Source organism: Temnothorax curvispinosus, unplaced genomic scaffold (assembly GCF_003070985.1).
Source record: "Temnothorax curvispinosus isolate PA1 unplaced genomic scaffold, ASM307098v1 QBEX01017148.1, whole genome shotgun sequence".
Taxonomy (NCBI): Eukaryota; Metazoa; Arthropoda; class Insecta; order Hymenoptera; family Formicidae; genus Temnothorax; species Temnothorax curvispinosus.
Genome location: NW_020226928.1, coordinates 293,910 through 310,573, shown reverse-complemented (window position 1 = coordinate 310,573; position 16,664 = coordinate 293,910). Strand labels below are relative to the sequence as shown.

Here is a 16,664-nt window from a genome sequence, read left to right as displayed (position 1 = left end):
GAGCTTCAAGTGTCGTGATATTACAATCCATGTCGCCGCTTGAACGTTCGCAAAGGTACGATTGTGAGTGACAGTGACGGGAAGATACAGGCAGAGGTGAGCGGAGAAGATCGGGCGAGGAGAGCGTTGAGAGAGCTGAGAGAGGATCGTGGAAAAGCGACGGGCCAGAGAGCGCACACGGAGAGGAGCCTGAAGAGGAAGCAAGACGGGGGTAGGAGGGTGGGCTGGGCGGGAGGGAGGGAGGGAGGGTGAGACGCAGACGACACGCAGAGAGGCGCCGGGTCAACGCGCCAGGTAGCAACGCCTCAGGACAACCGTCGACGTTCCCTTCGTCGCCGTTCTCGTCCTCACCGCGTCCGTCGTCTCAGCGGCGGGGTGGTGTCGTGATTCCTCCCCTTTAGAAACAACCGCGGACAACCGCGGCGACACCGGGGGACGACAGCCATGGGGTCCTTCCACGCCGTCTCCGGGAGCTTCGTTCTCCTCGTGGCCACGGTCGTCCTACTGCCCGCCACGCATCACACACCGTTTGCATACGCCGCGTAAGTCAGCTTGTTTTTATACGCGCTTACTTAGGCTTAGGCAAAATGCGAGAGGCGCGCGCGTAACGCAACCATGAGAATAACTTAAAATTAGCATGTGGTTTTTTTTTTCGAAAATAAATGCTGAGAGATAAGGGTGATTTTGAAGAAATAATCATTGATATATTTTGCTAATAGCTTGTATCTGATCAGGTCTTCAATTATACACGTATTTACACGAAGTACGAGTGGAGTGTTAAAAAAAAAATTCTGCGAAACCTCGCGGCAATGAGTTGTTGATGTTTTCTTTACATTTGCAAAGGAAGTTTATCAACGAGTTGTTGATGTTTTCTTTACATTTGCAAAGCGAATTTATCGCAATCTTTGAAACCTGTTTAACACGTCTTTCCATGTTTAGAAATGTCCGAAGAGCGTATAGAAATAAAATTATTAAAATAAACGTACTTAAAGCTTTGAAGAAAAAGTAAAAAAAAAGGAGACATGTGTCCGTCATTTGCTTAGAAACACTATCCAATATTTCAGAAAAGTTAATATCTTATATCTAGACACTTTTGGATTTGTAGAGATAATGTTTATGAAATATTTTATTACAACTGATTTTTATCGATTCTATCATCAATTATAAAACTAACTAATTCATAGAATTCTTGATTTTACTCATACAATTTTGTTAGAAAGATTTCATATTGAAATCAGCTCTAGTGAGAGATTTCAAATATTTTTACGTACACACACATTATTGCTATCGAAAATATATTAGTGTTATCGGTACGACAGAAGATTTAATGAGCAATATTTTATACATTCCTGTATATTAAAATTTTATGGTAAAGAACAACGATACATCTCTCTCATAATTATACAAAGAGTCATTTTACCAGATAACACATAAGCCCTTCTATATAAATGTTGGAAAAAAAATATTGCGTTAGGCAAATCGTGACGAATGGCATCTTCATTGCGATACGCGTCATTCATTATGCCACTTCGACGGAAATAACGAAGTTTTATTACGCGATCGTGTCTGACGTCAACCCGCCCGCTGCCTACTATCAAGTGCAAACAAGATAGATTTAGCCTTTGACATAACGGGCGCCACAATGAGAGCGCCGCATAGCTCTCTCCGCCGTCTGGATGCACCTCCGTGATTGTATGTAAATGAGCGGATATATGCAGTTACATTGCATGCTCTAGTGTATGTCTCACCACTACGCGCGCAAGCTCTTTCCATGATGACAATGACACCATCCCTCCGTGCCTCCAAGGCGACGATAAGGAAGCGCGCGCTCTCTCTCTCCCCCCCTTTCCCGCGCATTTTAATAAGCATAATATATTTTGCATCGTATACATTGATCGTTAAGTTAAACTTTTCCAATCGATGATTATTAATCGACAAGATTAATATAGTGAGCACAAATTTTCAATCATGATTAAATGTGATTAAATATATTGTACAACTGTTACAGCGATATTAGTTAATTCCAATAAATAAATGCATAATTACTTTAATTTATGCCAACAGATTAAAAATCAATAAAACAATTACACATAAAAGATTATAAAATAAAAAATAAATTTAAAAAATCTTTTTATGTGTTCTATTGCTGGGCAGAAAAATTACCTTATAATTAAATTAAAATATTTAATAATAAAACCGTTACATTACAATATTCATTATAATCAAAGCACATTACCAATCTGATAATTTTTTCGAGTGTTTTAACTTATGTCGTAATTAATGGAAACATATAAAATATACATGAGCCTTATTGTCAATTACAAAATGCTATTTTAAGCAGTAACAAAATGATAAACCGGCGAATAGAAAGAACAGAGGCGGACGCGAGCAATAGTAACAAAGCGCAAACAATGTCGACGTTGGAATTGGTCGATGCTACACCCGCTCATCTGTTCATCGCAATTCACCAGTACGTATTAATAATCCGCAAATGTAGCCGGCAAAAGATATCTGCAGCACGAGCCAGCGCTATCGATCACTTTGCACGAAACATTCGACGCATTATACTCGCGACCGACGCGACGGCTGCGTTTACTCAGACTCTTTCCCTGGCCGTTGCGATATGTTTCGTTACTACTGAAATCTTACTACGACCAATGGATCTTTTAAGCATATTTTCAAATAGTCTCAATATCTTCTAATATATATAAATGCAATGTATAACCGCATATGAGCGCATCTTCTTAAACAAAAAGCAAATTAAGAGTTATTTTTTTATTTTTATAATCTTTATAACATAAATGCTCTAAGCAATAACACCGAAAGAATATTTTGTTTGGACACTCCAATTGTTTAACATCCTCAACAAACAATGAGAATTCTTGTTTAATATAAAGACGCATCTATAGCTTTATAATAATGCATTTTCTATCATGAACTGAATCATGTAGTGAATAGTCACACGGCGGCTATAATTCTCTGAATGAAAACTATATTTAATGTAACGACAAGCTGTACGCATAGTTTTCTTTAGCAAATGTAATAAGCGATACGAGAAGCCTCTGTTTCGAGGCCAGACAGTGAAGGTTTTCCACACACAATCTCTACTGCATTTATATTCCAATAATCACAAATATAGATTCATGAATAATCACGAACAAAGACGTAGGTTCAGCCTCGTAACATTGTAAAAAAATTGAGGGTAGAATAGAGAACTTAGCCAGTGACATTGACTAACTGCGACATTATCGATGTTTCCATACATTTACGATAGTCTAACAGTCTAACGAGACACGTATACTTGACCGTGCGCTGACACATGGACATAGTTAACCAATTTTGTATTCTTCAGGTGTCAAAGACAATCTCTCTCTTTTATTATCGGACGATACACTATACCCATAGCGTGACAACCGATGTCGAAAGAGTTTTAATTCGCCGTGCTATTATATGCAGCAAAGATGGTAAACGAGTAGTTACATGTAGTCAGAGGGATTATCAATATTTACGCTCTTCCGGCGAGCGGAGCCTCGGTCGTTCCACCTGTTTCCTCCTCGAGTGGGCCGCGCTTCTCTTTGGCCTCCTCCAAACCTCTATGAGTACCAACCGCGAAGGCACTGTAGTGTGGTATCGGTGATCGCAGTAGAGCTCTCGAGCAGGAGGGTGCTCCCAACGTGGCAGAGCTCCAAATCCTCCTACGCCGCTACACCCTCGCCACCGTGGCTAGAATCGTCGCCACCCTCGCCCACTCTCTCGGATCGGTGGCGCGCACCAGGCCCCTTCTCTAACACAACGAGGAAGAACACCCTTTCTCTGCTTCACTCGGTCACCCGGACCGAGCTTGATCCAGAATCCCAATTACGTCGCGCCATCTTCATCGAAGTTGACACAATCCTTAAGATAGCCTCATTACTTAAATCTAATGATCGTGGCTATTGAATAACAATTATTTTATCGTGATGAGAATGTAACAAAATTTCGTAACAAAATAAATTAAAATTTTGTTTAAAAAAATAAGTGCTCGATAAATATACCAACAAAATTGGCTCGACTAGTAGTATAAGTCAATGACAAAAACGACTTGTTATAAACTAACTTTCGTGCAAACTTATTTTGAAATAATATAAAATTTTTCTTATTGCTTTCTCTTCGTTTATATGAGTATAAAAAATAGCTCGTGTAAGACGTTCACTTTTAAATATCGGCTTAAAAAATTTTGTATATGGTTTAAGTTTTCAAATTTAGATTATATATTTTTTAATAATGCTACTCATCAAAACTACCTACATATTTATATATCTTTATTTCGACTTTCACGTATAATTTTATTTTAAAATAGACATTTTCGTACAATTATTATCAGAAATATATCATAAATTCGGTTCCACTTCAATCGGATTACGGAAAATGCTAAAGGTTGCGATCATATCACGAGTAATTAATGGCTATCGTCGAAAATATCCGTTCAAGGATTTCGCGAAGAGCCACTATCTATCGATCCGTGATATCTCACATCGGGATGCGACTCTCGTAGACAGGACGATTTCTTGGCAACTTTCCGGAATTGGAAACATCGTGGATTATCATCCGGTCGAGAATCGTCGTGTTTTCGTCGTAGGAGCATCGCCCACCGCGGAAACAGGCGAAATCCGACCAAATCATTGGACCTCAACTGACCTATTTTCCGCGGCATACAAACGCGCGTTATACTTTTGCAACGGAACGGATTGTTGTTTTCCTTCGCGTATCCATTCTAGCCTGGTTTGTGCAACCGCGTTGGCAATACTACCATCGCTTGGAAGGATAACAGTGACAGCCGACGCCATCGAGTGTTTTTCCATTACCGCTTCGGCCAGAAAAGATTTATCTTTTTCGCGGTCCTACAGATATATCTGGCATCCTGTATTCCGTGTAATGGAGCTTCAAATTTATTTCCGCTTTTAGAAATGCTACCATGTATCCAAATATATGAGGTACATGGAAGTCTAGCAGTATAACTACTGATTTTTCTGTAGAGTGTTTAAGAAATCATGTACGCAAAGATATTTCCGGCACGAGACACGGTTATATTAAATAAAAAATAGTCGCAGTAATTGCAAACGTTTCAAAAAACAATATATATAAGAATTACATGGATTCTACATGAGAATGGCAGTAAGGAGCAAAATATTGTTATCAATAAACATACATAGCATTTTATAACAGTATTTAACAGTAAAGAAAAGCAACTTTAATTTATGTTAAAAAAGATTCTTTATATTATATGTATTTGGATATCACTATAAATTGATAAATTGATAACATAAAGTAAAAGGTCGATGGTTACACATGTCCCAATTTCGAAAACGGAGCATTTTACGTAAACAAATTAGTGACTGACATCTGGCGCACAAAGGCTGACAGAAATCGGGCATAGTAGAATAGAGAGACGCGAGCAGACAGAGAATGACGCTTCGTTCGCAAACAACCAATGCATATTTAATAGTGGACGATTATTAATACGCGCTTACGCGAATGATTGATGAAACCATACGGATACGGAACCATGCAAGTTTTAACAATTTGTGTCACGATTTATATGTCGTAGTGGCAGTGGATCTGTTCCATTTTACTGCGCTCTTCATCCTTACAAAATATAAAACACACATATCGCTTCTCGATTATGTGTGTTTCAGAAAAAGAAAGAAGAAAAAGAGAACAAGTTTTGTAGTTAAAGAAAAATGAACTTTACTGCAAAAAAATCCGGATTGTCTTCGCGAGGAGTAAACACAAAATTTGTCAATTGTTTTAAAACCTTCTAAAGTTGCCTATTGCTCTATTATTTGAACCATAAAAAAGAGATTAAGAAAATAGAACACAGTCCTAACTTTTGCAATAAGCACAGTCTCTCTGTTTCTCACGTTGTAGTAAATGTTATTTCCGACATATCGCTTCAGAACCTATGCTATTATTTCTATCGACAACATTATGATATTTAGCGAGATCACAGCGTGACATAACAAAACGATATTTCCGATAGTAACTTCAAACTTAATCGGAACGGCGGCCGGTAACTCGACAGCGAAGAGGCGCGAGCGAAGACACGAGAGAACGGTATCCGGATCGACGAGCGAGAGCCCATCTAGTTAGCTGCAAATCGAATATTCTTCGGTAACTGTAATATCCGGTTGAGCCGCGCCGAGCATTCAAACGGCTGACTGTTCCTCGTGCTTTATCACTGGCATACCGAGTGCCATATTCCGCGTAGCAACGATACAGGAAACCGTAGCCTCGATACTAATGATTTCATCCACTCGCTGGATTCGTTCGCCCTTGCTCACTCAACGATTTATTCAAGTAGTTCTCAGGTTTTTGTTACGTAAAGCTGACGTTATAAATTACATGGAGAAACACGCTAGGATATTTCTTCATATGTATATATAAATATACATCTGGATATTCATCAAAAGAGAATATTTTTGCAAAAACGAAATATAGAAACTCATGCATATAATGTATTGCATAAATATTTTAAAATAACAGCATATTTGCAAAATTTCTAAATGTTTCTCGACATAAAATCTTTCTAATTTACCTATTTTTTGTAAATCTATTTTTAATAATACATGTCTCTTTAATAATAAATTATCACATGTCTTACAAATCAAATCACTAATTTTAATACATATATTTATGATTAAAATTTGCTTGAGATTATTTATCTAAAGTATGACTGCTTTTTAAAATAAGGTAGATATTACATGAAAGTTTAAGCCTCGGTATTTTTATAATAATGTAAATGAGATACACGTATTTATCTATATAGAAATATTTTATCTAAAAATAATTATTTATCTAAAAATGATTTAATTAATAGAAAATACTATCCAAACACACATAGCAGATCATCATGAGTGCTTTTTTTATAGCGCAAAGCAAACAACTAACGTTCACTGCACGTGCCATTTTCTTAAATCTGTTCCGCAGAAATTTTCCTCTTATTATATAGCATCGTATATAAACTTGAACTTTTTTTTCTCGCATAATAATCGTCGGAAGCATACTTAATACGACGCGCTTGGCCTTCGAATAAACTTTTTAATGCGACTTTGCTACGTATTCTTCGCGGTTACGGATTGCCAAGTACTTGTCATCTTTCGCCGAAGTCCCATCGCAATTTTTGATCAATCTCTCTGACTGTTCATACACGTTTCGCGTATTTGGTTCCCGATTCCCAATTCCCCGGCGTATTTTCCGTCACGAATACATCGCTGCGATACAAACGTGCTGGTTGCAGTTATTAGTGTTGGAGTTAAAGTACTTGGACAGTAACCGCGATGTGGAGAGTCGAGCACAGCTCGAGCGGTCACGCGATACGGAGACTTTCCTGTCCGCTTCTGGATTTTAACTCGTGGCTTCTGCGCTCATAAATTCGTGTGCCGCGCGGCAAGTGTCACGATTAATATGCGGTTGTACCGCCCCGTGCGTCCCCTCGTCGTCTACACGACCACCATGTTGCGAAATTCGCGACCGTGCCGTGACAGTCGCCATACTTTCAAATTACTTTCAAATTACCACTCGCCGAATAACGAAGATTCTACCACGCAACGCGAGTGGAATAAACCAAATTATTATGTCGTCGGTGGTGCCGCAAGAGCGGATAAATTACGACACATACACGTAATGTATACGTCTTCCCTGAACCGGAGGTGCGTCGATAGATGAAGTTCACGGTTGCGTGACGCAATAAGAAAGCTATACATTTATTCGTTGTTGTAAAAATACAATAGTCGCAGTAACTTACGCGAAGTTGTATGCCTACACTTGAATATGATCTAACTAATGTCAATAAAGAGGAAGCATTGTGAATAATTTAATACACATTAGGTACTGATAATTGATTGCTAGAACAAATTATTATTTTTTTATTATTTATATTTTATTTATAACAAAAAGGTGTAGCGATATAGTGCACAATAGATAATTATATTAAAACAGAATAATAATACGTGTAAGATATAAACGCTTCAACATCAATACTTTTAGATGTTTTCTCAAAACTAAATGATCGGGAGGTACTTGTATCTCACTAACATGCGAGTAATCAAAGTCGATCGAATTATTTATAAATGAATGGCAAAGTATACAGAGGCGCACCGCGAAGAAATTCAACAGGGATCGATTTGCGTTCAAGGATGAATGGAACGAAGAATAGCCAAGAACAATTACGGTAAACAAACGTCATAACCAATGTTGGATACTAGATACTGGCGTAAAACCGCATGCAAGTGGTAACACAAGAGACAGGCAAGACAGCGAAGATGATAAGCAAATAAATCAATATAGCCAGGTAAACTAACAAATTGGTCTTGCTCTTGCGTGCCAAATCACATAAAGAAAGCAAATAATCAGCTCGATTAGCAAACAAACGAGATTCCCAACAAACCCTCAGAATTAATAGAATGTAATGTGCGCATTATTCCAGAAATAATAACGATAACTTATTATCTTGCAATGAATAACGCGTGATCATAAAATAGATTCGACAATAAAACTCTTGAAAATTACACTATTTAAAATGCAGGTAAAGCAAAGGAAAAGTAGTTAAAGGAGCAAGTTGGACGCAGATTGGATGAAGCCAATGCAGCGTACATATACGGGTTTGCACGTCTTCCAAATAAATCCTTGCAGAATTCGAATATCACGCTCTAGATGAAATGAATGTGGGTTGCAATTAACTATATCAACATATATACTTGTGCATATATGTATATCACGAGATCTTACGTCATTTAGATCAAGAATATCAAAGCTTAAGTTTTAGCGACTAACAGTAATGAGAGATAAGACGGAAAAACATTATTTACACAGCCAAAGTGAGATGCATACGCGGCATGTAAATGCAATTCAGAAACTTTTGTAATCTGTCATCGCCCCTGTCATCGGCACCCACTCGTCGTCCGTGATAATCATCGCGCGCACGCATCGCGATGTCCACGAAGAGGGATTGAAGAGGGATTGAAGCTCTAAAAGCTTTCTTTCGCAAAGCGAGTTGGAAGTATGACGAAATGATGGACGATGTAAATGCCACTCCTGATGACGCGAGTTGACAAAATGATGGACTCGATGACTACCTCGGCGGTTGCGGCACGTCTCGCACGCGTGACGTACGCGGAGTCGAAGACGAGCGAAGATGACCGGGCGCGGAGTTGGGAAGGAAGGGAAAACAGCTTGCGGGAGGGAGTCGAGGAAGGGATGGGAGGTTGTCGGAGGTTGTGGGTGGCCGGGGTGGAGAGCGGGGGTTTCTCGCGTGCAGCCTTGACATGGGCCAGGAAATCAATGGGACCTCCAACACCGATGCAAACTCGGTCAACCAAGCCGCGCAACGGCCCACGACCATAATGTCGTGCAGTATACGCGCGGATGTACACCACTGTCGATCAGCAATCGATGCAAGATCTCGGTCTGAGAAGCGTCTTCGCGTTAACCGTCGAATTTCTACATCTTCGAATCCAGCGATGACATGAACCATCAATCCAGCCCGACACGGGCACGCCATTACTCCATTTAATAATAGACCGAAGATCGAAACGATCAAATAGCGATGAACGATGAAAATAAACGTGAAGAGCCTTGTGAAAAAAGCGAGTTGCGGTTGCGATATGATTAAACCAACAGGAATAAGGTAAAATGAAGAATGGTTTAATGAGAATCTTCTCTTAGAAAATCTTTAACATTATCAATTAATTTCAAGTTATCTATAAACAAAACTTCATGCTGAGCATCTTTTTTTAATAAAGCACGATTTTACGTCTTCTTCTGTATAGTTAATGGGTTCCTTATCTTTAATATATCATATCTTTATAAACAGTATACCCGGATAATGAAATCCTTTGAAAGAAATGTCCGCGCTATCGATATCAAAGTCAAGCGTGTATCAAAAAAGGAATTGGTATTCGTCGTGCATTCCTGAAAATCATGATCTCGATCCGACGTCCTGTTGTCTATCGCGATGATGGCATCGGTGCCGATGGGCAGGAAATGAAACGACATTTCAAAGGAAATGTCAAACAGTCCGGTAGGCACGCCTCGCCGATCAGAAACAACCGCTCTATCTGTTCTCTCCACTTGATTTCCCTACATCAGATATCAAGTAACGAAATAGATACTTAACATTTCGCAAATGACACCGCATCGATAAGCAGATAAATAGATAGGTATATTTTACATTCTACTACGAAAAAAACTACATGGTTTCCTCACATCTCCGTCTTCGGAATACACGATTTAGTTATTATAGCTGCAAATTCAAAACCCAAATTCGCAATGTCCAGAAGGGAGATATAGTGCAAGATATAGAAGGAAAAGAAGAGACTTATAATGTAAAGAAGGGGATAAAAGAGCGAAAATATTGCGCAATTCGACACGTCAATTCGATGATTGACAAAGTGTTTTCGTTATATGTCGACATTAGCGTTATTGATGAGAAACAACGATCGTGACAATAGAGGCCGGCCTCCGGCGTAACCCACAATCGCGGCCGTGTATCTGCATGCCAGAACCTTGACGAGAGCGCGGCCAGGGCTGCCAATCAATGGCGAGGACATCACCCTCGACGACTAACGTCTGCGTCCTTGATCGTCCGTTCGCCGCCGCGTCGAGCGTAGAGCGTCGAGCTTCGAGCGCGGCGACTAAAGCCACTACACGTTCGGAATACTTGAGGCGCCGAGGTCGAGTCAGGGCTAAATTCCAGGGCTAACTAACGGCAACGAAAGTACAATAGCATCTTCTGCAGGTGTATGAATTTAAAGGAGAAAGAGCAACGTTACCCTCGATAGAGTCAAATAGCTCGAGGACGTGGCGAAACGTCGTGTAAATGGAAACACAATCTGTATTACTTCATGCGAACATGCCGATTAATCATATCACATGATCGCGAACATTGATTGATAATTTCTAACAAGAGGCATATACGTTTAGCAAATAAGATTGCATTGATAGAATAGATATAATCTTGAAAGACGTACATCGTATACTTGTCTCATTATGTACAAGATACTTTTAATTAGATGTTTGTTATTAACTAAAAGTTTAAATGTCTAATAAATAATCGTTCAAAAAAGGATCAGAAGATTATTAAAAAATTCTGCAGTATTTTGCCTTTGTTTCTAATAGAAATTCAGAAATTTTCCCTTTTACACATTTCATGAAATCTAGAGATAAAGTCATATAAATAATGGACTAATTTCCTAATTGGCCACTGACTGAATCGGATATTTGCTTGTTTCGATACGTAGCACAAATAAACGTCAAAATGTTATAAATTTCTTACGCTTGATTATCATTAAAAACCATTGCTACTATTTAATTCCTTACAATGGTACCGACATCGAAATTAAACAATTCTATACGATGTGCGCACTCATGAAATTACAAAAACCACGAGGAACTAGAAAAACCAACGAGCCAACGAAACACGTTTTGTAATTCAGCGCATGAATAGAATCGAGCGCTCGCGTCTGCATGTTTGCCACGTGAATGAGTGTGCATCGAACCGTCGAATACGAATAAAGGAATTCTGTGTGTGTGCGTCGATGTGGGAACGTAATAAAAGAACTTTCTAGGTCACATTAAGGTAATGCATCGCGGTTACCGAGTCGAAATTTGTCTAAAAGTTAAGCGAATGCTAAAACAACGAGCACAGCTGAATTTGAATCGAAAAACTAGTGAGCACCATCAGCCCTTCTAGTAATTTGCATATGACCATCTCGAGAAGATGAACACCCGTATGTTGCGAGCGCCTTTTTGTGTACCAGATGTCTCATCATCAACAGAAGATATTTCACAAGTTATACAATAAATTATTTTTATAATATAATTACTATAATAATTATTTTTATATTTTATAATTCAACAATTCTACAATATTTTATAATAAACCATGAATAAATTATTCTCGTTAAATAATTATTCAACAAAGCTCGTTATATTGAATTTAAAAAGTACCGCTTACTTTTTGAAAATTGAATATAAAATATTTTAATAATAAATTACATTTTATCATAAGCCAAGATGGCCAAATAAAAGTAACATTAAAAACATGTTGTTGGCTATCCTGACGTATAGCTTAATTTATTAAATTTTAAGTTTAGCGGAAAATATCTTCAGAAATGTTATGTTAAAGAATTCGTTATTAAAATATCTGCGGTCACGGTCATGGAACGCACTGAATATTTCAAGACGATGTCACGAAATGTCCGCATGTCCATCGTCAACATGCCACATTGTTTGCTCAAATGTCGTCCTTCTTAATAGATTCGTGACTCCCCCGAGCTATCCCTAACTGATCTCACTCATCATGCCAATAACAACCATAAACTATAAATACAAAATTGCGGCATAATCTCGCATCTTCGAGCGCCGGTGATTATGTCCCACGCAACTTCACACATCGATTGCATCCCGTGTCAAGGTTATTTACTTTTATTCTTCCGACGCGCATTATGAATTTCTGATCAGCGTTGGGACACGTGCCCCAAGTCGATGAGAAATATTTATAACGTTATCGACCGCATTTCCGCGATGCGCGATCGGGCCAGCAAACGTATCGTGATACACGTCAAGTGCGTGTCATTTGTGATTACCAATTAGTAACTCGCAATTTAACGACGCGTTTTTGAGTCGGTCCCACGTCAAGCGATTGACACCGTCCGCTGCTTTTCGTATAACAGTCGGAACCACGGAAGAACGTTAACGAACGTTCGAAGATAATTCCGCCCGAAATAAAACGAACCTTCGCGGTCATCTTCGCAATGGTCCGAGCAATCGCACAATTGAAATAAAATTCTGCGGGCAACGCGGTAAAAACATGGTAATTTCCCTCTGGCGAACACGCAATTATTGGCCCGTATTTACGCGGACCTCTCTCCGAGTCAAGACGTATATAGCCGGCTGAAAAAAGCACCGACGATGTCGGTACCGACGGCGAACCCTCCCGTGTATAAAAAGCCATTGCAATCACGCGGCGTACTGGCACGCTAATGGGGCATTGATATAATTAACTGCTATACCTGCGCGCTCTTATCGAGCCCGGCTCGTACGTCGCTGGAGCCGCCGTCGCCGCCGCCGTCGCTGTCGCCACGAACGCATGCCTGCAACAAAAATAGCACCGTTGTATACTCTGTTCCAAGTATCGCGCCTATTCTCTTGACTAAAGGTGAACCTGATATCACATTAGCGTTCGAGATGAATTAAAATCGGTTAAATACAATTTTCATCGACTCATTTTTGAGTAATATATAACGAAACCAATAATTAATGACATTTTTAATCTCGATTATTTTACATTCGTCTCCTAAATTTTTAATTTTTTAAATATTAATCTATTAATAGTTTTAAGCTTGATGGAATATGACAGATTATAGTCGACCGTAAGATTGCGCAATCAATTACTTCTGGAAAATATAATGCTATCTTCTTTGAATATAGAATGTATCCAAGTATTACATAACTTGATGAAATATCCACTAGCTTCTTTTTATAAGAATCAACCAATTTATTATAAGCCTGAAAAGAAATAATCGAGAGAATCTACATTTTTATTCTTCAATTCTCTTTTATAACTTATTAAGATTTTTCATTAAAGCTCAATTGCTGTATTAAACGTAATACTGCAAATTATAAAATTCCAATAAAAAAAGCAAATTTTCCCAAGAATCTATAGTAATAATTTATAATAAAGAGAAAATGCAACTTGAAAAAAATGCCTAACAATAAGACACATTGTACACCATACACGCAAAATGCAATTGGCACTTATGTGCACGCTCATGCGCACGCGATCGCTCCATTTTCGCGGATTGCTGCTTCTCGATTTGCGTCAATGTGCATTACGTCTTCACGCGGGAGCTGTATTTTTATTTAACCCAGAGCGGAGCGAGCGCGCGTCGGGCGAAAGTATCGCGTCTATAATGACGGCGAGAGAGGGAAGTGGATGGAAGGATATCATAAACGCGCACGAGCCGAGTAAAATCGAGAAGCAGAATTTACGAGAAGGAAAAACATCCCCCGAGGATTCGGGATACGTGCGTAAAAAGAGAACGTCGAATTAAGGGTTAACTGAATTTCGCGCGCGAATTTGCAGGAATTTCTCATATTTTCCGACGTACGTATCCGCAATATGCCCGGCTTTAGCACGATAGAAATACACACTTCACTTTTTCATCATCCGAAACGTGCGCCATGCATATATTCGAGGATACGTACGCAGGAGTAATCTCCTCCGTGCGCCATAAACAGCGTACAACCAAATGTAAAATGGAAATATTAAATAGAGAAGCTTCGCGAAATTTCTCTTCATGGCTTCTTATCATGAAAAGTTATCGACGACACTGCAATTTTGCTAATCACTTTTTTAATGTGTCAGAATTTTTTTTTATCGTTCATAAAACAAGATAGAAATAAAAATGAAAACCGTCGGTCCATATTACGCACGTAATTTGATTAACGACGTTTTAAAAATATTAATAACATCAGCTAGTTACAGTTACATTTTTTATTTACATTAAAGCTGAATAAATGGCACAGAAATATTCTACCTTATAACAGTATAATAAATTGACCACATACATTTATTTATAATACGACCAAATCATTGCTGAAACAATTTCTGTAATTTATTTTGTTAAATATAACTACATTTTTGTTTCCGTATCGGAATTTATTTTCCATATAAATATTGCATCGTTTTACAATATACGCGAATTCTGAATAGTTTCAAAATTCCCCTCGAACTCCTGCGCCAGATTTTAGCACACTTTTCGAGCCAAGAGCTCGCGTGCACCTGATCCAAGATTGACTCGCATACCTTGAGTAGAAACAGCACGATACCGACGACGACGTGCCGACCTTACTTTATTATCAGCCATCATAAGTACGCCTGCACGCAGGTTGAATTTTCTTCTCTCGTGACTTTTTCCGTCCTTATAAATTCAGTGAACGAAATGCTAATGTATGTTAACGTTAAATCGATGCCATTCGCGTCGCCGCGAATCGATACATGCAAATGGCCGATTAAGAGCGCACGTACAGGTCGTAGATCCGTTGCTGATCCCAAAAACAAAGCGAGCAAACGATGCGCGAGCACACCCGCCCCACCTCGCTCGATTAAAAGCAATTTTCGTCGGATCCATCCGCGTGACGACGTGATTAATTTCGCGTCCAGTAGATGAACGTATCTCGCATGGGCATTAAGTACAACGAAGAAATCAGAGTAATCCGCGCGTCGGCCACTGCCGCACGTGTGACGAAATTCCCTGATACGAAACTCGGGAGTTCGCGTTTACATCGGATGAAAATCAAAAGCCGAGCCTTGTCAAACGAAGCCTGAATATTCATGATTAATATTTGAATATTACGAACTGCAGTCGGGAGTGAGATAGAGAAGAGCTCTTTATCGCTCCTAGAATGTTGAGTGGTTACCATTTAACATTAATATACCTTTAAACATGTGATAGAAGGAGAGAGAGAAAGAGGGAAATAGAGAGCGAAAAAATTATATATGATTGCAACTTAGAATGGATAGAACACAACATGCTATTGATAATCAGCAATTTATATAAACGTCATTTAACATAATTATAAGTCGTAGCGTTACACCAACAGAAAAGTAGTACGTGTTTAAGGCCATATTTTTTAAAGTTGCAGTCTTGCCCATTAAACGCTATTTCGTCGCCGTACGATATTCATTATCTAAAGTTAAAGATGCATCAATCATTTCACGCTTGGCTAAATTTCTTTGAAATTTGCATTTTTATAACTATATGTTCTTTCGATATATTTCATAATATCAGAAATCAAGGTATTGCTAATAAAATCAGAATATGATTAATGTTTAAATCATGATTAATTTAAATATAAATCATATATATTTATATATAAATATAAATTTAAAAATAAACTCTGCTATTTTTGTATGTGTACACGTCTTTTATTAATCCTATAATGCTAGCATAAAATTATTTCCGAATAACATCGATCCTTATTATAGATGTATTATAAGTAATATAATTTTAATAATACATATGTTTACTGCATATCTGTAAGAAGTATAGCAAACAGTGAATGATAACTTCGATACACGTTTGAAACAACATTAGGTTTATCGATAACCCACGTTAGACATTCTAGAGATAGTTCATGGAAAAGTTAAGGTTGTTCGTCAAGAACTATTCTCGTTGCTCGGCTCAAAGCTCTAACTCACGAAGTCTCTCGACAATATTCGCGATCTAGTCTCCATCTAGCCGAAAGCCATTTTGATAACCAGATCGAACTTGCGCGGATGTTAGATACGATAGAGAAGTCGGAGTAATCCAAGCTCCGTATATGAAGCAGCCGCGTACTCGTATTGGTGCCATTGCACTTGTATTTCACATATGCCCGCAGCATGTTGTAAATCGAAGCTTAGACTACGTACTACAGAACAGCGTGATATATATATGCAAAGTGTAATCGATATATGCATCAGTTAACCTCGATTAATCAATATCATAATTATTATTTGCGATAATTATGCCATAAAATTCTTTTAAAATTTATAATTTGCGTGAAATTTTAATTAAAAATTATTAATTGTCTAATTAATAAATTTTAATTAAAAATTATTAATTGTCTAATTAATAAATTTT

At 38.4% G+C, this 16,664-nt stretch overlaps 1 protein-coding gene across 5 annotated transcripts in view; it reads left to right on the top strand.

Moving 5' to 3' along the window:
- Positions 1 to 256: 256 nt before the first annotated feature.
- Positions 257 to 16,664, top strand: part of LOC112467290 (gamma-aminobutyric acid receptor subunit beta) — a 77,540-nt gene continuing 61,132 nt past the window's right edge. For all 5 annotated transcript variants that reach the window (XM_025035837.1, XM_025035835.1, XM_025035836.1 and 2 more), the window contains exon 1: positions 257 to 542. In XM_025035837.1, the coding sequence (XP_024891605.1) occupies positions 445 to 542 (98 nt within the window). In that variant the 5' untranslated portion in view covers positions 257 to 444. The remainder of the gene's footprint in view (positions 543 to 16,664) is intronic.